This window comes from Paramisgurnus dabryanus, chromosome 12, assembly GCF_030506205.2.
Source record: "Paramisgurnus dabryanus chromosome 12, PD_genome_1.1, whole genome shotgun sequence".
Lineage (NCBI taxonomy): Eukaryota > Metazoa > Chordata > Actinopteri > Cypriniformes > Cobitidae > Paramisgurnus > Paramisgurnus dabryanus.
Window position 1 is genome coordinate 18439060 of NC_133348.1, and position 25458 is coordinate 18464517.

Genomic DNA, 25458 nt, shown 5'->3' on the forward strand with positions numbered 1-25458 from the left:
CATATTTACTAAACACAGTGTTTCCTAGTTTGAATGGTAAGCTCTTTGAACGGGTAACTGGCAGATATTCAGCAAATAATTAAATAAAATAGCTACGAAAAATCACTTGCATTGTTAAATCTGTCCAAGCATAATAAAAGTCATGGTAGCCTTCACCAGGCAATTCGATATTTTATCACTGTACCTTTTGGGTAAATATTTTACAGTTCTCCCGCAAAAGCCATTTCATACAATATACAATATTCTGTATGCTATTTTTATTCCTTTCTTTGGATCATTTCTTTTTCATTGTTTAAGTCACCCTTGCACACACAAATCCATAAACACTGAATGAATACCAGTTCATCCAGTGCTACACAGTAGTTTAAGGCCCGGTGAAACCAGAGCACTTTTTCATGTCACATTGAAACGTCTTAATGGCGCTGCAGTCTGTCCTGCAACCCAAGCATCAATCATCTCTGCACTCTTACGTTACAAACTCGCACACACACCCGCGCAGCATCCAGATGTGAGCACTGATGCGTTTGATTGGATAATAGGCTAGCTGGGACTGTTTAATGGTCAAAGTTCTTGTTTTAGGGTTTAGGGGTGAGAGGTCAAACGCTGCTCTGCCCATTAAATCTGACCGGTGTGTGTGTGTGTCCGTGCTTTGGTGGGTGGCAGGATCTACGATTACTTATAAATTCCCACAGAGAGCGTGTTAAAGAACGGTTTTATTTCACAGTTTCATTGTTTTTGGTTACTTTACAGATTTTACTCTTTAATTCGCTGAATTTAACTGAACTATTTGCTTAAACCATATGTTTATATAAATATTCTCTCTCTCCATACGCAAATAATCTGGATATTGTATGTTATGACACTTGATAAATTGTGTCAAGTAGCTGAATCGATGTTTGACAGAAAAGCTGTCACACTAATACAATTCATTATTGTGCGATGTGTGTGTGATAAAGAGAGTAAGGGAGTGAAAGAATGTTAACATTTGTGTAAATGGACTGAATGGTTCCTCTGTTTAAATCTCAGGAAATCAGTAGAGACCGGCTGCTTGACTGAGTGAGTGCTTCCTGTCTCCACAGGAAGTGCTGGCTTTTAGGAGGAGAGATAATTTAAAACAAGTGTGCAAGTGTTTTTTGTGTGTGTTATCTAGATATCTACATACACACACAAATATACACACATATGCATTTCTCTAGTTGTGTGTGTGTGCGTGTCAGATTTTATTCACAAATTTGTAGATATACATATGTGACCCTGGTTAAATCCAGGTTAAAGTCTGATTTTAGTACTTTAGTTTCAATATTTGATGTGGCCTTACTTAAGCCAATATTAAATATATTAAGGTTATATGTTCTTTATATTACATAGGATGATAAAAAGTGATTTTAGCTGGGCTTTTATAGGCAGGGTCACAATTGTGCCTTTTTTGATGGATTTATTTTCTCCGTATTATTGCATTTTAAGATTATTTGCAATGATTATCCTAATAATCATTATCGTTCTTCCAAAACCTCTGTTCTTTATTTTTCCTTTCTTTAATAAAAATACAATTTGTCCGATTTCAGTCTCAGTTCACATGCAGCCAAACACAATCAAAACCTGATCACACAAGCCATGTCGGGCATGCAGGAACCCTGATCATACTACACACACAGCTGGCTCTTGTTATGATCTTTACAGTAGCCGACTCTCTCTCGTTCGCGCTCTCTCTCGATCTCGGTTATAAGAATTGTGTTTTACTGCTGCCGTAGATCAGAATTTATGCAGTACAGGTGTTAAAGTATCACACACACCGTCATGTTAGTGATCTATAGCCTCTTCCATGCTTACAGTCTGGTATTTCTCCTCCAGCCGTCCACACACATACACACACACACACACGCCGTCTGACTCTTGACTCACACACACCTCCCTGCAGGTTGAACATATCATGGTCTGTCTCGCTGAAATTGCAACATATGATTCTCATTTCAGGGCCTTCAAATCCAATATGAAAAAAATGTATTTCATTATAACTTCATATATTTCTGACTAAAGTCTGCGTCTGCTTAGCGTTCCCGCATGTTGCCGTGCGTCCATGAGGTTGGATGCTTCGTTAAATATGTTTGTTTACATCTCACCAGGTCAATAGAGTTGCGGTGAGTTTGTATGCGAATGTATTTGAAATTGTGTGCGTGTGTTGGTAAGTGTGGTATTTCCCCTGTCTTCAGTATGTCTAAGAAGGAATGTGAGTTTAAAAGGCTTCGCAGTATCAGAATATTTTGGCATTGTTCGTGTTGGATAAATAGATGTCTGTCACAACTATTTTTAAATGATGTACATTTTAAAGCTTATTAATAAGGTAGTCAACAGCGTTTTTTATATAAACGTGCCTTGTGGTATTACCTTTTGACTTTACAAATATTTTTGATAAACGGTAAGATAACATCATTTCTTTAACGTTGCTATTTGAATAAAAAAACAGAAATGTTGAATTTTATCAGGCGTGCATTAGGTTCTGAGATACACATCATCAGATGCACACACAGGGAGTATAAAATAACTCAATCTTAGCTTTCCATGACCAACAGATTTTATTCTCCGTTCCTGCCACACGACCTCATAGTTCACATGCATTCAAGTTCACACAAGCTTGGATTTATTGTATCGCTGACCATATCTGTATTATTTTATTTTATGATGTTTACCTATTTTATTGGGGTTTTATTGGACTCATTTCTTATTTTTTATTATACCAGATAACTTAACAGATATCTAATTTTTGCACTGCACATTATTAGGTCACATTGTTTATTTGCAACTTTGTGTTTCTTGTATAGTAAATAAAGTGAAAGACATCGGACATTTAATAAAGAAATTGTCATGCATTACACACAAGCACATTTTCAGTAATACCCTTAAGGCGATTGTGTTGAACAGTGTGTGTTTGACAGTGATGGTTATTTGTAGTAATGGATAACAGCCGATCCTCTTTCATGATGCCCATTTTGTTTAAATGGTCAAATGCCATCGAACCCCCACACACGTCCGCACGTCCCACGTTTTCATCGATATCTGGTGTAATTTTTATAAAGGCCTTTTTAAAATCTGCTGATCTTGCAGAATCGCGGATCGGAGTAAAATATGTTCCCTGTGGTCTCCAAACACACACATTCACCAAAGCCACTGCATTCACATAAACGCTGCAAATTTCCCTCATGATTCACTTTCACTGTTAAACACTTTTTTAAAACACACACACATACACACGACTATCTCCGAGGTGGTCCGGGTGACCCTGGGAATTGTCAGCATATTTTACAAAAACACCTCCTTCCTAACGTTTACTTTGTTTCTTTTTACTTCTCCGATTTCATTGGAGTCTGCAGGAGTCCGGAGCAGCAGCTGTATCTCTGTGTGTACGCCTTATTTTACTTAAGGTGTTTTTTCTCTCGTCTAATAAGGTTTTAATTAGGTTTTAAGATGTATATTTGAAGTAGAATGACAAGAGGTTAAACCGTCCTAGATCGGATGTCTGACTCCACCCCTCTGTTCCCCACCGAAATCGGATCTCGTTCCATCGGCATCACAAATGCTTCAGATATTAAAAGTGAATTAAACAAACAGGTATCCGAGGATCGGGCTCACCGCACTGCTGATCTTAACAGTTATCAAAACAGCACATTCTGTACATACCTTCTCTCCTGCCAGCACCTCAGGCCAAGTGCAAAAGACTGACGAGGCTTTTGTCTTCTCTTCCTTATTCCTTAGACAAAAGTATTTGACAGCTTATTGGTCGGTGACATGTTTTGGCCCCTTTTACAAGGCGGTTTCAAACGTTCGACAGGAACCGGCTCCCTCTCTACCTGCATAAAGCTTTCGTAAACACCTGAAACCAAGACCTTTCATTTTCATTCCCTCTCACTTCCTTTGGAAGCCTTCCTTTGTGTTGTGAATATCACTGCTAATCTGTAGATTAAAGGTTTGGTGAGGTGTGGATTTGTGTTGGTTATTGTGTAAGCCTTGTTGTTGTTAAAGTAAGATTATTATACATGCATATGGGTACAGGTATAAACATTTTCATTGTGCCTTTGTTTTTATGTTAGTTTAATGCCCAGACGCTCCTCACCGCAATTTTTTTTATTTGGCATAGGCAAGCTAATGTGATGTGATTCTTTCGTAATTGAGGTTTTATTTTTGATTCACTGGTTTTATACGCACCTAGGAACACCGCATGTCAGATTTATATAAAGTTTATTTTAATTTTTTACTTCTGATTTAATTACATTTTTTTTATTCACTTAATGATTGGAAACATTTTTATAAACATTTGTACGTAAAATCCAAACCCAAATGTGAACCCAAAGTGTGTGCAAAAAATGGATTGTGGTAAGTGCATGTACAACGTAATGTATTGATCTGATACAGGACACAGCATTTATATTACATTTGTATGTAATTACAAATATAAATACAGGACAAACCTACTGCTTCCAACTCGTGCCATGAGCTAGCACTGATGGGGTCGAATATGGAAATCAAAACTTACGGATTATTAAATGGCAATGAATAAGCAAAATAGCCTAGCAACACTGACAAGACTAGATTATGACAGTTTTTAAAGCTTAAAGGAGTAGTCCACTTTAAAGATGGGGTCCATTGACACTTTTTATAGTAGGAAAAAAAATACTATGGTAAGTCAATGGGCCCCATCTATAAAGTGGACTACTCCTTTAATGTAGTCTTGCCTTGATTTTTGGTGTGAGCGCGCAAGTGTTCCCAAACACCCTGAGCGCCTCCCTTTCAAAAATCTTGCTTTCAGCGCCCCCAATGCCCAGTTCACATTTTGCGTCTTTTTGCACACTCAAATAAATCCCGACGTGGCCGTGATGTGCATGCGCTGCGCCGCGTTCTTTTTTCCAGGCCTGTTGGTGCCGCAGCAAAGTGAAAATACGTTTTCTGTCAGGTTTTAGATGCAAAATGTAAACCACCCCTTATGCAGGGAGTTTTCACATGAAAAATAATTACTGTATTTTCCAGACTATAAGTCACACTTTTTTCATATTTTGGCGGGTCCTGGAACTTCTAGTCAGGTGCGACTTATACGTCAAAATTATTTCATAAGAATAAAGAGAAACCATTACCGTCTACAGCCACGAGAGTCCGCTCTATGCAGCTCCTGTATTTATATAATTCAATTAATTTAGTAATGCGGAATGGCTTCGGGACCTTTTTGAACTTGATTTGGCTTGTCGTGTTAATTTACCCTATTCAGCCTCCCAGGTATGTTCTGTATGCTATTGTGTATCAAGTAAATAACTGTTTATGTAACTTTAAAATGTACAGACACGTATTTAGCCTGCTGTTCTGTGCTATTGTTAAGTTGAATAACTTGCCTTTCCAGATTAAATGTCTGTTCTTCGACTTGGATTTTGTGAAATCATTTTCTAAATAAACGTGGCGTATAGTCCGGTGCGACTTATACATTTTTTTTCCTCTTCAAAACGCATTTTGATATGACTTGTACTCCGGAGCGACTTATAGTTCAGAAAATACGGTATTAACCAGGTTTTAATCTCACATTTACAATTGCACATTTTTGCAGATGCTTTAACCCAAAGCAACTTGCAGTGAATTACAAGGTATACACTTTTTATCCTTTTTCAGTTTCTGTGTTTCCTGGGATTAAACCCATGATTTTTTGGGCTTCTAATGGATTGCTCTAAGCTATACTGAGCTATATGGCAGCATTTGTTAGTATATTCACAAAATAGCTCAGCCTATTTGACCTTATTGTTTAAATAAAAGCTGGTATAAACATTAAGCTTATAACGGAGTTAACTGTTTATTATATGGCATTAAAAGTACAAAAATAAATATATTTTAATTCATTATACATTACTAAAAATTAAGGTGCTTAAAAGGTTCTTCATAGCGATGCCATAGATAATTTTTTGGTTGTTTAAGAACCATTTGGTCAAAGGTTCGTTCATTTTTATAATCCGAAGAACCTTTTTTCACCTTAAAGAACCTTTCGTGGGTTCTTCAGGTTTTAATGAACCATTTAGACAAAAAAAGCTTCTTGTATGGCATCATGAAGCACCCTTTAATTTTACGAGTGTATATGCATGCTTCATAGAAAGTTTTACACAATGTCCTGACTGTCTCTCTCAAGTGTTTTTGAGGTTCATTTCAGATGTCAGATCAAATCTTCTGACTCGCATTAGTTTTAATCAGCAATTTCTGTGTTGGATTTCTTTGCACCTCTGACCAAGTGAAGGCAGATTCCAGTAGACTTCTGTAAGTCTGTCATTGTGTTAAAACAGGCAGGAAAAGACACACTTACACACCTCTCTTTGTTCATTGTACTCCAGGCAGTAAAAACTCACCTGGGGAAAACATCAGCACAAAGATTCGCCAACACAGCATGCCTCCACAAATACAACTGTCAACGCTCTGTCATACACACAGACACATACACATTGTGCAAAACGAATGTTGATTGGGCAAAACTCTTGGCTACATAAATGTTGATTCTGTCAGTTTCTCACACACATAAATACAATTTAAATGGCCTTAATATGTGAGAAAAATGTCCTGTCAGTGTAACAGCCTGACCTTGTAGTTTCATTTGACCACACAAAATGAAGCCACCTGTGAAACAGACAGCAGAAGAGAGTGAGTGTGTGCGTGATGTTGCATCTGTGTGTTTATTGCGAACATTTATAGAGCACAGTGTTGAACTCTTTTATTTTCCTGCTTTGCAAAGTTTCTGCGGTCCAAAACTTGTGTGCGCTGCTAATGGATGTGTGTTTGAGCGTGTGTTTTCTACACACACACCTGTTCCTCATTTTCCAATTTGTAACCAATCTGCTCTCAACGAGGGGCTAAACGGCCCTGATAACCATCTTGACTGCTCTCTCTCTCTCTCTCTCTCTCCTCTCTCTCTCTCTCTCTCTCTCCTCTCTCTCTCTCTCTCTCTCTCTCTCTCTCTCTCTCTCTCTCTCTCTCTCTCTCTCTCTCTCTCTCTCTCTCTCTCTCTCTCTCTCTCTCTCTCTCTCTCTCTCTCTCTCTCTCTCTCTTTCTCAAATCAGTTTCATCCTGTCTATTGGATCATTAATTTGTTGATTTATATTTTGTGTACAGTAAATCTCTTCTGCTTTGACAGTTCAATGCTGATCAGTAGTTCCTTGAGCAGGTCTGGTGGTAAAGATAAACATTTTGGTTTTTCTTTGTAAAAAAAATCTATATGCTAAAATATCTCACTGTGATTAATTTTTTTTCCTAGTAATTTCAGGAAAAGTTTTGTATTATTTCTTTGTCAGGCTGTATGATTAGCTAAAGACCTTTTACCATCCACAAAACCATAAACGATCAAATACATTTTTTTATTTTTAAGGATTTTGTAGAACCAAAAATGGTACCCATATCGCATCAAAGAACACTTTATACAATAGCACAGTGTCAAAGTCAATACATCTTTATTTGTCTCCCCAGGGAAAAATTTGTTTTGGATATGAAGGAATTGCTACAGAACAATTAAATCCGAGACAAAACACAGATACAGAGTTAAAAACAAAAATGTGCAAATTGCAATGCACCATTACTAAAATCAGATTTTTTTTTATATCATATCATGATCATACATAACATTCAATCACAGATATACAGAACATTAATAAATTCATGGTCACACGTTCATTACTGCTGATTTATGAGATTAATTGAAAGTGTGTACAGTATTTGTGTGAAGATGCATACTTTCTTTATTTTTTTCTTTATACTTATACGTTTTTTTTATAATAATATTAATCATGCTTAATAGCATCAAGTGCCCAAATAGTTAAACGGTAACGCTTTTGTGTTCCTGTTGCTCGGTTGGTAGAGCATTGTGTTAGCAACACAAAGGACATAAGTTCAATTCCCAGGGAACACGCATACGGATAAAATGTGTAGCTTTGAATGCACTTCGCTTTGGAAAAAAGCATCTCATAAATGTAAATATTGATAAAATACAGTTGCACCTTACTGAAACAGCGCTTTATGAGTCGTTCCAGTGACTCTAGTATTGACCAACATGCAGATGCTGTAACCCTAAGTTCACTTGATATTGTGTCAGGTGTAGTAACATGAACCGTGTGGAAAACTCCATTTAAAATAACTTTAATAACGTAACCAGGTGATCCGCAGTCAAAAACACACTCTGTATTTTGTCTGCCCTCTCTCACACTCTCTCTCTCTTTCTCTTTCCGTATATGTGTATGTGAGCAAGTGTCACTCTATGACAAGCCGTCTCTGCCTAATTCAAACCACCTGCCTTAAACAGAGTACTTCTGTGCTCCGGACAAAAAAACACTGTGTCTGCATGTGTGTTGTGGTGGGTAGAGGGGAGTATTTAAACTTTCAGCAGCTCCAAAAATAAAAATAGGCTTTTAAAAACAGGCCCCCTTCTAAACCAATGACTCCTGGAGCCATAGAGTCAGTTCCAGGGTATGTGTGCGTGTGTGCGCACGTGTACGTGCCCTTGTTGGTGGATGGTTATGAATAGTTGTATTATTACCCGGCAAGATCTACCTGAAAGACTCGTACAGTTCTTGGGTGAGGAATTCTTTATATGGCATGAAGCGAGCTGCCCAGTTTCTTTTCATTTTGATGTTGTAATCGTAAATGCTTGTTTTCGGTCGAATAGGAGCATGTGTTCTGCAATGAGAAACTGCAGGACTGTTTAGAGCAGAGTAACAAACTTAAAACAAATGTAAACAGCTACAGTGTGGCGGCCCAAGCAGGTCTATGTGTGTGCCCACCGGTGAATGTGTTTTAAAGAAACATGATGTTTTCATAAAGATTTTCATCTGTGCCTAAAAATATAACCGGTTAATAAAACCAAACCCAGAACATTGAATCAGGGGTCTGTTCATGATTACCTTACAGTAGGCAGAAACAGGAACACTAATGCATCCTGAAGGGCTTTTATATATCATTTATGTTACAGGGATAGTTCACCCCAAAATGAAAATGTTGTCCTCATTAACTATCCCTTTAATATTATGTCAGAAAAAGTGATGACAGAAAAAATTATGACTGAAAAAATTTGTCATCATTTACTCACCCTCATGTTGTCCTAAACCTGTATGAGTTTCTTTACTCTGTTGAATACAAAAGACGACAATTTGATAAAAGATTGTAAACACACAGTTGATGGTACCCATTATTGACATAGTAGAAAAACAACAATTACTATGAAAGTCCATGGGTACCATTAACAATGTGCTTTCTATTATTTATCAAAATATCCCTTTTTTTTTTGTGTTCAATAAAATAAAATAAAAAACCTCACAGGTTTAGGACAACATGAGGGTGAGTAAATGATGACAATTTTTTTTCTGTCATAATTTTTTCTGTCATCACTTTTTCTGACATAATATTAAAGGGATTTTTTAGGTGAACTTTCCCTTTAATAAAATAACAGTACATATTAATGGATTTGCTTAGGTTTTTTTAAGCAATGTGGATAGTCTTTTTCATGTGTTAATAAGGATAATCTTAAAAATAAACCTTGCTATTTCAAGATTGAGACAAAATTTACTAAATGTTTATATCTCATATTAAACGTTTGATCAGGTGTGCTACCTTGTATGCTCAAATGTGTTTTGTAGACACATAAACTTTTCTAAATTAAAATAAAAATTTAAAAAATATTATTATTTTAAATAGATTAGTTGGATCTCACACTGAAGCAAATACAGACACTTTTTAAAGGGGACATCAATCAGACTTTTTCCATGTTTAAGTGCTATAATTGGGTCCCATGTGCTTCTATCAAATTATAAAATGTGAAAAAGATCAACACAGTAACAATGGTTTTGGTAAACCATTCTCTGCAAGCATGTGGAAAAATAAGTCACTGAAATTTGGCTCCCCCTATGATGTCAGAAGGGGATAATAGCACCCCTTAATCTGCACTATCCAACCACGGCACTGCCATTTAGTGCATAGATCCACTCATTTGCATTTAAAAGGACACCCAAAATGGCACATGTTGCTCACACCTACAAAGTGGCAATTTCGACATTAATTATCTTTATGATATTTTGAGCTAAAACTTCACATATGTAATCTGGGGACACCAACGATTTATTTCACATCTTAAAAAAGCCTTGTGAAATGTCCCCTTTAAGGGCTGTGTCAATCGCAAAATCCTAAAACATTAGTTGTCTCTAAAAATCCCATAATGCAATGCAGTAACCAGGGAGCATGTTTGCTTGGATCCCTTTCCGGAACAAGGGAAGATTACAGACAAAAATTAATTTATATGCAAATATCATAAAACTTGAAAGAAGTTTGGAAAGAAGAAACCTTTGTCCTATTCCTTATAAAAATTCTTTGCAAGACCGGTATGCAGCACAGTCAAGTCAATATGCAAATTTAACTTTCGGCTAAATTGTTGCACAGATCATATTTAGTGTTGTTTTGTTAAGTCGGAGAGATAAAAACGTATGGTGACGTTTCGGAGTGCGCTAACCTCAGATCTAGTCATGTCACGGGAAAGTAACTCATCAACGTCCCAGTGTGTGGTGAGCCATACCAGTGTCTGAACCCACGCACACGATACACATATTCACGACCTAGGGAGCTAGGAATGTAACTGAGACACGATTTGAGAATTCTGATTGGATATGTGTAGCCACATGAACAGTGGTGCAAATTCCATCGTGATGTATGCCAACTAATTTGAATATATGAAGATAGCTCATTCAGCAGATGAATGTAGATACACACCCAAATGCACAAAAACAAAAGAGGCATAGATGCCCGTAAGAAGATGGTGTAACAATCCTGTTTTCTCTTTCACTTTGTTTTTTTTTTAAACCTCCCGTTGTGGCTTGACGAAGTTGCTTGCGCAGATGGATGGCAAGGCAAACTCCTGTACATGTCATTTCTGGAACGTTCCGAGATCTGCCCTTAAATCTACCTCTTTGACCTTTCCAGTGGGCTTTAAAGTGATTGGTTTAACAGATGCACGTGTGCATTTCCAAGCCTGATCTCACGAGAATTTGTAAGTATTTTACGAGGTGGCTAATTCCTAACGTACAATTATTAGGAAAAAGCAATAAAGGAATACAGCTAAACCCCTAAAGCCAATGTCACTGGGGCGAAAGCAGATCGTACTGAAATGTATGAATGATATCGTATAAATTTATATGAATTAACCACCTCGTAAAATTAGTTGTGAATTGCATTGAGATTATGTTGGCATTTCCTGATCTATGCACATTTCGTTCTTGGATCATGTAGTGATTTTAGGTTTATGTTAAGGTTAGCCAGACTGAGAAATCTTTATGAACTTTTGTGGCAGATAGAAACATATAGAAAGAAATATGTGACCTCGTCTGTGAAATCCAGGTTTACTCATAATCTGATTCTGATATTAGAAGCATCAAAGTTTAATATCAATCTTTGACATGGCCTTACTCCATCAATATTAAACATATCAAGGTTATATTTTCACAGAATGGTCTTAACATTATGTAGAAAATATACACATACATATGCTGCTGAAAAATGCCCAGACAGTGTCGGAGTGACCCGACTCCTCCCATTCCAGCTATAGAGTGTGTGAACAGGAAGGAAGGGGAAGGGAGTCGAGCTGCAGGCCTCTCAGCTGTCCGTCACAACGCTAATGATCCTTAGAGAGAGAGAGAGGGAGAGAGGGAGGAATGGAGACAAGCAAGGGATGCAGCTGAGCTGTTGGTTCCAGGACTGAATATTTTTCCTGTTGGATGTTTACAGTGGCTTAAATTCTCCTCAGATTTCAAAAGCCTTTGCTGGGAAATCCAGGAATCGAACAATGACTGTGAAAACAAAGTTGTGTGTGCGCGAAGCAGACGTGTCTAAAGAATGCCGTTAGCTAAGACTAAAATAAGATGAGAAAATGTTTCTTCTTCACTTGACCTCTCCGTCTTGCTATGTCTGTCTCTCTTGTTTTTTTACACACAGTCAACTCTGTCACCCATAGGTTTCATCACTCAGGAGCTTGTACTGGTGAAAGTTGAAAGCTTTAGCTTGACCTTTGACCTCTCACTGTTGTCACATTCCTCGCACCCGTCTGAGACAGTGGTTATTACGTTTTGAAGAGTAGGGCTGGGTTAATATTCACAACGGATTTGTGATTAGTTTATGTAAAATGAAGCCGCATTGTGAATATCACAATAATTCGATTTTGTTTGGCCGATAAGTCGCGTCCGGAGAAATTTCAAAATTCCTGAAAATTCTCATGAGACAGATGGTGAATTTTCCTCTAAGAAAATGTGTGTTTGCCTATAAGAAAATTAAGCACAGATGAGATCTCATTGTCATCTCAATTAATTCTCCTAAACATAAATAAGGTTAAATGCAGGGCAAATTTGTAAACTTACTAGAGTCTCTTGAATCTCTGACATTTTTCCCAAGAAAAAGACACAGACATCTCACAAATGTCTTCATGTCAGAAGAGATCTCAACAATGTCACGAACTGAGCTCAGATTTGCCAAGTCTGCAATAAAAAGTCAACATTATTGATGATAAAAACTTCATCATATTGACTTAAATCCAGATTTTTTTTTACCTATTGACGGTTTCAGTAGCAAAAATGTAAACAACATCTGGTAACACTTTACATTAAGGTTTATTAGTTAACATTAGTTAATGTATTAACTAATATGAAAAAACCATGAGCAATACATTTGTTACAGTGTTTATTTATCTTTGTTAATGTTAAATAATAGAAATTAAGCTTACTAACATTAGCAAGATTTTATTAAAGTATTGGTAATTGTTAAAATTAACATTAACGAAGATTAACAAATGCTGTATAAGTGCAGTACATTATTAATTAGTTCATGTTAACTAATGTAGTTAATTAATGTGAACTAATGAACCTTTATGTAAAGTGTTACCTTACATATTTTGCGGACTAAACAACTTCTGGTAGACTTCCACATAAAATCAATAACACAGAGTCATTTTAAAATAAAAAAAAATAATTTACTAAAAAATACTATTACACTGAGCTAAAGTTACTGTGTAAAATAAATGTCTACAATGTTAGCTGCCAAACCTTTCTGCACAGTTTGTGATCCATGCTTGTCATCTCCTCTCGTCTTTAGCAAACCAAAACATTTTATTTTCAACAAGGTATTTGTTTTAGAGATCATTTTAGTGACTAGCCAGACCGATAAATAAATACAAACCAGAAGTTCACTTCGGTTCAGGCGCGTAACTGTGACAACTCGCACGTGTCTCATGAAACGTCTATACTGTCTACTTTAAATTTACATTTGAGTAGTAATTTTACATTTTATTTGACTATATGTGTCTTAAGTAGGATGGGTAAATTCGTGGGGGTCAAAATTATCGATTTTAGTTTTATTTTACACTGTCAGAAAAAAAGGTACAAAGTTGTTCCTTTTTCTGTCGCTGGGGTGATACCCTTAAAGGTACCTTATTGTACCTTTATAGGTATACAACACATTAAAATGTTGTACCTTATAGGGTACAGTATTATACCCTAAGAACCAATTGTGTACCCTAAGAAACAATTTTCGTTTCAGTTCAATTTTAGGGGTACAAAACAGTTAACTGTACCTTTGAAGGTACACAATAGATTCTTAAGGACCCGAAAGGTACAACATTGTATTATGTTTATATACCTGAAAAGGTACAAACGGTACCTTGGGGTACCACCCCATCAACAAAAAAATGTACAGTTTTGTTCCTTTTTTTCTGACAGTGTAAAAATCATTAGGATATTATGTAAAGTTCATGTTTCATGTTTTTTATTCCTACTGTCTCTTAACATAAGTATATCAAATCTTTTATTTTTGTGATTAAATGCAGTGCTAGGGACTTAATTTGGACAACTTTAAAGCTGTATTTTCATTTTGTTTGCACCTTTAGATTCCAGATTTTCAAATAGTTGTATCTATACAAATTATTTCCTATCCTAACAAACCATACATCAGTGGAAAGTAGGGCTGCATAACGATTAATTGTGACTAATCGTTTGCGGAATAAAAGTTTTTGTTTGCATAATATATGTGTGTGTACTGTGTATAATAATTGTGTATAAATAAATAAACATATAGATATTTAAGAAGTATTACATGTGTAATATAATTTTTTATATATATATATAATTTATATTATATATAAATATTTAATCTATAAATATATTTTTTTCTTAAAATTTTACATACGTGTGTGTGTGTGTGTGTGTGTGTGTATTTATATATACATAATTATTATACACAGTACACACACATATATGATGTAAACAAAAATTTGCAAGCGATTAGTCGCGATTAATTGTTTTGCAGCCCTAATGGAAAGCTTATTTATTTAGCTTTGTATAAATGTATAAATCTCAATTTCAAAAAAATTATCTTTATGTCTGGTTTTGTGGTCCAGGGTCACATATCGACTATATAGAAATCACATTTTCAGACCAAACAAATTCACTCTTTACTCTATACAGGCTGTTTAGTGTTGTGATATGTAGGGCAGCTTGCTTTAATAACCTGTAGACATTTAAATGCATTTTGTTTATTTGTATTACGATAAAACTCAAAGCCTGTCTGTCGGTCTGTTATCTCGTTTGAGAGTTTTTGAGTGAGTGCAGCGTAAATGAAATATGAATGAGTTGAACGGCCAAGGCTTGTGTTCCCACTGCAGCGTATAAAACGTGCTGATGGGGTCTTTATCCCTCCATCAAGCATAGGGGAAGAAAAGAGTGAAGTCCTATCGAGGGATTGGACCGATCCTCCGGCCAACTGGCTGAAACATTGCAGTCAAAATATGCGTGTGTGTGTGTATGTGAGGGAGTGAGTGAGCTAAAGCCAAGGAGGGAAAACAGACAAAAGAGTCTGATGATATTGACCCATTGACCTGTTGGTAAGCGTTCTTGCTTTAAGTATCTCAAAATTTATTTCTCAGAAAGCTTAATTTTTTTCCCGCTTTCATCTGGATCACCACAAGGACCACGTAGATGTAATCTGTGTGTTTGTGTCGCTGTGTAGTGGTTGTATGGACCTGGGAACTCTGTGCCTTTTTCCCAAAAGTGATATCCCATGGGGCTCTCTGTTGACGTCAGGACAGGGATGGACGTGTGTGTTTTTGTATTGGGGTGTGTGTAGGATCATAACCACATTAAAGTGCATACTGCTGGGAGCAGATGTGTCTGTGTTAAATCTTTTAAAGTCCCGATTCATGTTTTAAAGGGATAGTTCACCCAAAAATGAAAATTCTGTCATCATGTTGTTACAAACCTGTATGAATTTCAAGTTATAATAAACACAAAGTAAGATATTTGGAGAAATGTTTGTAATTAAACCATTCAGGGACCCCATTTACTTCTATAGTATTATTTTTTCCTACTGTAGAAGTAATTTGGATTTGGATACTAACATTTCTCAAAATATCTTCCTTTGTGTTCATCACAACAAAGAAATATATGCAGGTTTGTAACAATATGAGAGTGAGTAAATATTGACAGAATTTTCATTTTGGGGTGAACTATCCCTTTAAGTTCACCTCAATTTTATGATGATGTTATGTTTGTATAATTTTACGTTTATGATGTGTCATCTAATAATTATGAAATTGAGATGACTTAATAGCAATATCTATTTTTGTGTGTTTTGTTGTAGGCTATGTGGCTGATGTTGCAACAGGACAAACCTGAAGATTTCGTCATAGCGACAGGGGAGGTGCACAGCGTGCGGGAGTTCGTGGAGAAATCCTTCAAACACGTGGGCAAAACCATTGTGTAAGTGATCATGCAGTCAAACCCGTCCACCTCAGATTTGAGCCCATCTGGTTAATCTCGCCCATCTGGTCTTGATTCATGCGAACACACTATAAATATCATCAATATATAGTAGACAGCTGAATTTTAAGAAATAAAATGAAGGAATGTGTTTAAAGATCTCGTACTTTCTGTCAGGTGGGAGGGGAAGGATGAGGAAGAAGTGGGCCGCTGTCAGGAGACAGGAACCATCCACGTAAAGGTTGATGCAAAGTACTACCGGCCAACTGAAGTGGTAAGTTACTGTGTTTGTACGTTCCTGTGTATTCAAAGCACCCAGACTGCTTTTACAGTTTAGATTTTATCAATATACGTGAGTTGAACCCATGACTTTGGCGTTACTAGCACTATCCTTTCCCAGTTGAGCTACAGGAAAGCACATCCTTTCCACATGCAGACAAAATGACCAAAACGGTCCCATGCACAGTTTAACCTGTATATGACATGTAGATAGTTTGTGTATGTGTGTGGTCATTCAGGAATGAGAAAGGCCAGTAAATCTTTTAAGAAAACATGCACACTAAATGATTGTTGACAGATCAGAGGTTTTCTCCGAGTGTGGGTCAGCAGGAGCTCTTTCAATGAGGATCATGTTAGGGCCACTGAGAGAGATGTGTGTGTGTGCAGGATTAGAGTTAGGCCACAGATGAGTGACATCAGAGGATTAGGAAGAACTGGTGTGAAAAGGACGTTGTGAGGTGACCTGCACACTCTCACATTTGTTATTCGTGAATAGTTACGGCATAACGCAGTGATGAGCTTACAATACATCATCTGTAATAAATGATCAGATTAAGACACTCTGAGCGCGGGTCATCTATCAACAGAGGTGAAATGAGAATTTGACCTTTAACCTCTATGATAGGAAGTAAATCACTTGAGTCGCTTACGAGTGCGTGTAAATATGTAAGTTTGTGGAGGAGATTTAATACATTTGCTGTTGACAGGCTACAAATTTATTTAGTTTAAGTCAAATTATAATGTTGCATTGTCTCAAAGCAGCTTTACATGTAAACGAAAACTAGGAAAATATTAAAGCGGCTGGTTTTCCTGTTTTTTCCAAGGTATGATTGTGTTTATGGTGTGCAATATAACACATTTTCATTTTTTGTTTGAAAAAATGCTGTATTTTTCACACATTTTACTCCTCTCTATAGCGCTGTTTGATGTCTTCCTTGTTCTATGAAGTCCAGAGTTCTGATTGTGTAGCTTGTTTAGTGTGTTTTTGATTGGACAGCAGCAAAAGAATTAGAAACCAGTACATAAAGCGACACGAAAATAAACACTGTGAACGACTGGCGTATCATATGCACGCAAAATTGGAATTTGGCGTATTATTGCACAACTTTTCATACTGCGTACTATTTATATGCAAATCATGAGAATGGGTTGCATAAAACGTTTGTAATATACTAGCATGAACTAACACTAAGCAGTATACTTTTTCAGGATTTATTCATTTTTGGTACTGTTAGATAATTCCAACACAATTGTTAATGCTACTTTATTGTGCATTAACTAATCTTATACCACAGGACTGATAAATGCTTTATTCTGATTGGTTGAGAAATGTTTTACAGGTATGCATTTTTCAATATACGCACACCTGACCTGTCAAATGTCTTAAAATAACCACCAGAGCAATGTCTGTGGTATAAGCCGAATTATTGACTCCGGTCCTTTGAATTAATAAAAAAGTGCAGACCTTGGGTGTGCATTTTTTTCTGAATAATTCAACGCCCCATCGTCAATTATTCATAATTTATTTAATAGATAAAGCTTTTGATTTTAAAAATGTTTAATAAATGCTGAAATTAAGATGAACTAAAAAAATAACCCAAGCTGGGTAAATATTGGACAAAACACACAGCTGGGTTATTACAACCCATGGTTGTGTAACAGCAGCCCAGCATTGGGTAATTTTAACCCAGCGTCGCGTTCTGTCCAATATTTACCCTGCTAATATGAGCAGGAGTGTAACATAAATACCACAAACATGAATGCAACATCCATGCAGTAGTACCATTAAAAGTATGTATGCATTGCATACTGAAAAAAGTGAACTATTCAAATCTTTAAAGGGCCTTTATTGTGGCCTTTTTACAAGATGTAATGTAAGTCTCACGTGTGCCCAGAATGTGTCTTTAAAGTGTCAGCTCAAAATACCCCACCGATCATTTATTATAGCATGTCCAAAATGCCCCTATTTGGGCGGGAGCAAAAACGCGCTGTTTAAATGCCTGTACCTTTAAATGCAAATGAGCTACAGCTCCTCACTTCCTTACAAACAGACAGTGAGCGCTTTCAGTTAAAATAGATCTGATTAATACAGTCTCAGCCAATAGTATCTAGTGGACAGAGTACTAATCGCTGATGGTAATGCAGGACTGTTATGGGCAGGGCTTTATTAATGTGACCTCACATTGATAAGAGAATCATGTCTAATGAGACTGCTTTGGGGATTAAAAATGGGGATTAAAAAACAATAAGCGGGCACACTTCCAACACACATTTATTTCCAAACACCTTGTGGATTTTGCATAATAGGTGTCCTTTAAGGTTGTAGTTGGACCATTATAATTATAAAGCACTTTTAACAGATTCTACAAAACCCTGAGCTAAGCAAATGTCAGCATACTTCCTGTAAGCAAGCCAACAAGGTGACAGCAGCATGGAACCAAAACTCCAATGATGTATAAATGAAGAAAATACTTAGTGAGGAACCAGGCTCAGCCAGGAGGGCCAGTTCTCCTCTGACAAGTTACAGCTGCAATCCGTAACCTTTGGTTAAAAAGGAAAGCCTATAAGAATGATTTACATGTTTATTTTGAGAATATTTTTAACTTTTCAGACTTGTTGGATTAAGCCTATAATTTATCAAATTACCTTCTCTGACAAAACCAAAACACCCACGAAAATGGGTCTTACTTAAATTTCACATAATATTATTGTGTTGTTTAGTTTTCTTTGCCAGCATGCATGCTTCGCCTGAAGGAAGAATCTCCACATAAACACACACTTACAAATAGTTTCTAGATAACTTATTAGAAAATCTGCAATGGTCGAAGGAAAACCTCTTTTATGGGAATAGTACGTGAATTTATTAAAACTAATTACCGACTGACTAATACGTCTCTGACTGAAAAATTCCACAACATTGCTAAAAATAACCGTCACACCCAGAATGGTTTTGGATGAATGGGTACATGCATTATTCTCATTCCCAAAATCAACATTCGAAGGCACTGAATGATGGATATCATGCAAGACGTAGCTAGTGGTTGAATGTGCGTAAGTTCGGCTGGCCTTATTTGCATAACCTTTTGAGATCTCATAGCTTGCATATCTGTGTGTGTGAATTACTGTAAAGTGCAAGAGCAAATAAAAAAGCCATATCTAGCTAGATGTATTCTTCATTTGATACAAACGCTCTTATTACTTCAGGAGGTATGCGTGGTTTTAGCTTTACAATGAGAAAAGCAGGTGAAGCAGTCGGCCTTGTCAATCCGTCACACGCCATCTACTCACTTACAGATTAAGAGACTGTGTGTATGTGTGTGTGTGTGTGTACGCATTGACATGTGCTAACTTTCTTAAAACGCCTGAAATACTGAGATTTAAATCAAGCCTAAAATATTAGAGTAACTTTTACGATTTCCACCAGGAGTGGGTTGTAAAGTAAATAGTGGTGATTCTTTTGCTTCTCTATATCTAAATTTACACACACACAAACACACAGTCATTCATAGACACAAAGGCGCTTAAGATGTGTGCAGTAACAAACCCATCAAAACTGAGCGTTTTCTATTTTAGCTGATTGAGGGGGTTTAATAGTGAAGGCTTGAACTGATGAATGTAGCCCCCAGACAGCCGCCTCAGACCGCTGCGTGAACCCGGCGCTCTCCCCTCAGCCTTCAGTGGATGTAATTTTGCACATCCATTTCGTTCTTACGGATGCTGATTTAAACAATTTTTATGAGGCTCTTTGGAGAAGGAGGACCAAAGTTAGCCAAAGGCTCTTTTTTCATTTTTTATTTTCCAGACAGTCCCCAGGAAACCCTCATCATTTTTTTCTGCTCATTTTTCATTTTCCAAAAAAAAAAGAGAGCGAGAGGGGCAAAGAGAAAAAAAGCAAGTTTTGATTTATGCAACAAACTCCACAGCGAGTTTGCAGCAGCCACTTAGTTTAGTAACTCGGTGACTTTGTTTATATCCTGCCCTGCTAAACTTATGCGCACATCTTCTCAAAAGGACACATTAAGATTTATTCTTCCATAAACAGCGCTGTGGTCATTTTGTTATATGGCGTAACCTCAGCTGCTGCATAAATTAATGTTTAACTGGGTTTTTACAGGATTTAAGAACGTATTACTGTATTACACAGCGTGGGGTGGCATATGCTACAAGCATTATTGAAAATCAGTAGCATTGAAGTGTGTATAAATAAGCGTGCGTATACCTCCCGAAACGAAGCAGTCACAACACATTGCACGCACGTGCTTTCCGAGTTGCTTAATTTAGGATGGACGCGCCTGCCAAGAATGTAAATGTAACGTACAGTAAATACGAGCGAGTGTGAGCGTGCATGCGGCATAAGTTTGACCAATCGCACAAACAGCACAGGCTGCAGTTAACCACATGTGTATTTCAACACATCTAAACTTGTCGACCCTGAGGTTTTGCCCCCACGTAATGATGGAAATGTTAGGATTATCAGGGATTAGGATTATATTGCACAACTTGTGAAAGACATGTGCACTCATCTTTCATAGAGACTTTGATTTGAAACCGTTAGTGAGCTGTTACGTATTGAAATGCAGACTGTAGGATATCTATGCCACTTAATTTCCTTTAAAAAGCTTATTGATATTTAATGTTGAATATTAAACATTTAAATATTTTATCGAGGTTTAAAATGTAACACTGATATTCAGTTTTGTTTCTTTTTATACCAATAGACTTTTTTGGACTTTAAAAACTGCCTTTTTTACACAACATCTTGATTGTAGTATATTATAAATACATTGTTATTATTTATATTTGATGAACACATAAATTACTGTGTTTTAAAATTGATTTACACAAACATATTATTAGATTTTAATAAATTGAAGTACCGCGTTTACCTGACATGTAAGTGCTTGCGTTTTGGTTTCACTTAGAATGAAAGATGGCTTTGACCTTTCACTCCGAGGATCAGGATGGGATGATCTTATCTGCCTCATGGCAGAGGTCAGAAGCAAGATAAAAAGCATCCCGTAGTGAGCAGCACACACACACACAGAGGCCCTCACCCGCTGTCAATGCAGGAGCCTGTCTTATCTGACCCATGCCGGGCGTCATAGTACCAGCATGCAAAACACAGCTGCATCATCACTTACCTGCAGCTTTGCCTTTTAATTTGAATAGAAGATTTTATTCCAGGCTTAAGATCGGTGGCTGTGAACTCCTTTGCATCATTGGCACATTTTTTTATTGTGCATGCATGCGTATGTGTGTGTGCAGGCAGGCAGGCAGGCAGGCGCACATGTGTTTTTAGATTTATGCGTACGTTAAAGACAGCTCTCCCACCTTAAGCTGAGTTGTTGTCTGTCGTGATGCTTTATGGGTAATGCAGTCTTAAGGGTTTTTGGGGGTATTATAGCCGCTGCGGTTCGAGAGGCTGGCCCTATGTGACAGTTTTACGGTGATATGCAGTGTAATAGGTCAGAGTTGTTAAAGTTGAGTGTGAATGATGTTGTAAAGAGTCTGGCCGGGTGCCAGGTGGAACTCAAACATGCAATAAAGCCGCACACTTAACGTTCAAACTTTTCTCGTGGCGGCCGTATATACGTCCACTTTTATATACATCAGGCTTTACGGTAAAGCCGTGACTTTCTTAACGTTACGTGGCACGTTTTAACGCTCTGTCTTTCAACCCCTTACCGTGCTACTTTGGCTTTAGATATGTAGCACAGCCAGAAAGGGGCATCAGAGAGTGAGAGGGAGAATACGGCAGGGAGAACAGAACTGAAAAAATAAAGAGGGAGTGAGGGGTGTATGTTCTCCCCTGGCCTACTCTCTGGTATTTCCTGAAGGACTTTGACTAAGCGGAACCACCCTGGGCCCCATGGAGGGGAGAGAGAGAGAGAAAGAGCTTTTATAAAAAGAAAGCGTTTTGAGAATTTAACTCTTAAAAAAAACAAATGTGTAAAGCTTCCTGGTAAACAGGTGAATTTTTTGTTGTGTTTATTATTAATCATATTTTAGGACCAGAGGCATTCATTCAGGTAACTGTAGAAAAAAGCTGAAGATATTTTATCAGTCGAAATTTAGTCTAATTGAAATTTGTTAAAACAGTTTGGAAAATCTAAATCTATTATTTCACATGGCAGGTGTCATTTAGCTAAAAAAAATGCAGCATGAAGTTTAAAAAACATAATTATGCTCATCAATTCAACCTACTTTTTTAAGTTATGACTTGTAATTTGTTGACATAAATTGAAAAAAGTTTAAATTGATTAATTTAAGTTAAAGAAATTTTGTATGTTTTTTGGGCTTTATTTAGACAGTATAGTGGAGCGTAGCACAGGAAAGTGTTGGGTGGAGATAGGGGAGCAGGATCGGCAAAGGACCTCAGAGACTGGAATCGAACTCGGGTCGCCGTGAGCAAACTGGTACTATGTGTCAATGCACTTACCATAGGGCTATCGGTGCCGACAAAGTAACATATATGTTTATATAATATTATTTTTTTGCACTGTTATTAGTTAGTTATATCTATATAGTCTATTATGGTTCAAATTTGTCTTTTCCCTCAAAAAAAAAAAAAATACAGAACAACTTAAAAAACCAATGCACAAGTACTCATTACATACATTCCATATCAGTGTGTATTGCTTAACAGTGTAAATATGTATGTGTATCAACTGTATATTGTTCACTCGATGGGCTTGTTTTTGCCATAATGTGTCATAATTGCTTGGCGTGTGTGTGCACGCCCATAAGTGTTGGCACTTTCACGGCTGTGTGTAGCAGGAGAGGGGAGGTTAATTGTGGGCTGCCCTGTGTTAATGGCACGTCCCCGGCTGGTTATCTTGATTGAGTAATTAACTCTGGCTCTCGGCACTCTTACCCACACTCTGTCAGACTGCTGAACTCCTGACACCTCGCATTCCTCGCTCGCTCTCTCGCGCTTTCTGCCCTCTCGCTCTCTAACTTTAACGCACAGGACCTCGCCAGCCTTTCAATTTATCATCATTTTCTTTTCTTTCTGTGTCATTCCTGCATCCATCTTCTCTCGCCTCCTTTTTGTGCAAAGTTTGTGGGAAATTTGTCTGCCACATTTTTGAAAATGTCCGATGTGTTGAAATGACAAATGTGTTAAAACAGACATTTTAGGTGGTCTTCATTAGTGAAAGTGACTCGTATATATAGAAAAAATCATTATATTTAATAGTTTCACTAGGTTTGTGTGAGAGTTACATAGGTGTAGCGTATAATAAATATGAAGAGCTCAAAGCAGCTAAACTCCAGATCATGGTATTGACCGAGGGTCTTTTACCTTTATTCAGAAAGGACAGTATAGAGTGACTGAAGACTTTTTTTATAAGGGGACATTTATGCATGTACTTATAGGGTTTTGCAGCAAAAGACAAAAAGTCAAATTTGTTACCAATGAAATTACTAAAGTGAAATTTGTAAAATAAGGCTGACTAATTACTGACTAATAATCTTAAACTATACCTTAGAGGGTTTTGCAACTGTAATTTTTTATAATCTTAGTGGCAAAACCTGTTGCTTCTGATATCTATTGTGTGTGTGTGTGTTGTGCATTTTCTGTCGTCATTCCTCTTTTCTTTTTCTTAGTGCAGTGAGAATAAAGATTGAAATATAAAAATTGAAAGTATTTGGGTCATTTGAATGAGGTGAATGCTGGATGGCAAGTTTCTGTGGCAATGACACTGCCAAAACATGCATGCGCTTCCCCGTATAGATACAGTCGCATGCGATTTATTGCGCAGCTGTACTCTCTAATGCTTGTAAACACGACAACAAACATACGACCACCATACCCACATATTTAAACACACACACACAGTTCCTCACCAATAATTAGACTGCAGAGAGCTATTAAAAGTAAACGTAAAGTTGCACACTGAAATAAATAAGTGAGTCACTTTAGACTTTTGCTCTCTGTCTTTTGTTTTCTTTATATAGTTTTCCTGTTCTGTGGCTGACTGACTGTTGTTTAAAAAGGGAAATCATTAGACACTTTGATCCCTCCTAAAGTTTACAACATCCTGGGGCAAACAACACAGATATACTCAAACAAGCACAAGAGTGCGCAGCACCGCCTAATGCGACGTCGCATATTTCTTGTTTTATTTTGCAGTGTCGTTTATTGTATGTAGTTAAATTCATCTGCCTCTTTTCTGTGTCTCACACATGTTTGCATAAAGTATCTGACACTTACGGTCAGTGTCTCTTTACTGGAGAGGGTTTACACGAGGATATAAATATTTATTAAACTTTTGAAGCAAGAATCTGAGATTTGAGATTTTCTCCCTTGTGTTGATACAGATCAGAGGGTTCAGCATTGTCTCCTTTAGACTTGGAAATGTTCGAAACAAAGTATGTTTAGAATTTGCGTGGAGTTTATTATCAACCTGAAAATAAAATTTTAACAAATTTTAAAGATCTGCATTAAATAAGAGTAATAACAAAGTCAAGCACAAATATGTAGAGATCTGTTAGGATTTTTGTGTGTAGGTCTGGTCATCCTGCTTTTGTGGATTTGACCTTTGCCACTATCCTACACCAGTTCAACAGACCATTGCTCTGTATGTTTATATAAAACTGATAGATGTGTATTATTTGAGCATGCTATTTTGTTTTAATATATATTAAATGTTTAACCTTTCAAACCCCATCAAAAATCCAGGCAAGTAGACTTTTTTAAAATGTAAAATGTCATGCTCAGTCATGTTGTGGCTGTCTTTGTAAGAGATTTAACAAAGGTCGTTTGATGGTTGTCAAGGTCTGTCTCACCAATAGTACTGAATTCCTTTACGTTAAGTGCACAGTCACACACAATAAAAATGTACCTAGATGATTATCACTTTTATTTATTGTCTGTTTGCGTTTTATTTAACATGCATGCAGGCACTAATGTGCGTTTTCATTCAAATCAAACCTTCACTTTTTGAACATATATAGATAAATTACATTTGAAACTCCCTGTTTGAAACCAATATCTGCCAGAAAACTTGCTTTTGGACTTTGATATGTCTTGACTTGCTGGCTTTCAATTTAAGAACATCAGTTGTTGCCTGCTGGAGGATTCACACGCACAGGCAATGGCGTTGTCATTTTCATCAAATTGTTCCATCTCTGTATTTTGTGACTGTAAATTGTCTGTAAACATTTCTGTGTAAGTTTGCATGTGAAGGTTTGGATGGGTGACAGAAACAGCTGAGATGAATTTGTCTTTCAGAAGACTAATTATGATTAATTTGTTGCTTTTATGCGGGCCTTGATTATGATGGTTGCATGCTGTTTCATGTACTGATGAATGAATGCTATTTAAGTCATTAGTTTTTTCATAAATGGTTATGTAATTTAAATGATTTAATTGGAGCTAAAATGAAACCATCAG

General features: G+C 36.9%; 1 protein-coding gene across 2 annotated transcripts in view; it reads left to right on the top strand.

The window, feature by feature from the left end:
- gmds (GDP-mannose 4,6-dehydratase) overlaps positions 1 to 25458 on the top strand; it is a 74260-nt gene that overhangs the window by 47741 nt on the left and 1061 nt on the right. For both annotated transcript variants that reach the window (XM_065256987.2, XM_065256988.2), the window contains 2 exons: positions 15664 to 15782; positions 15960 to 16056. In XM_065256987.2, the coding sequence (XP_065113059.1) occupies positions 15664 to 15782; positions 15960 to 16056 (216 nt within the window). The remainder of the gene's footprint in view (positions 1 to 15663; positions 15783 to 15959; positions 16057 to 25458) is intronic.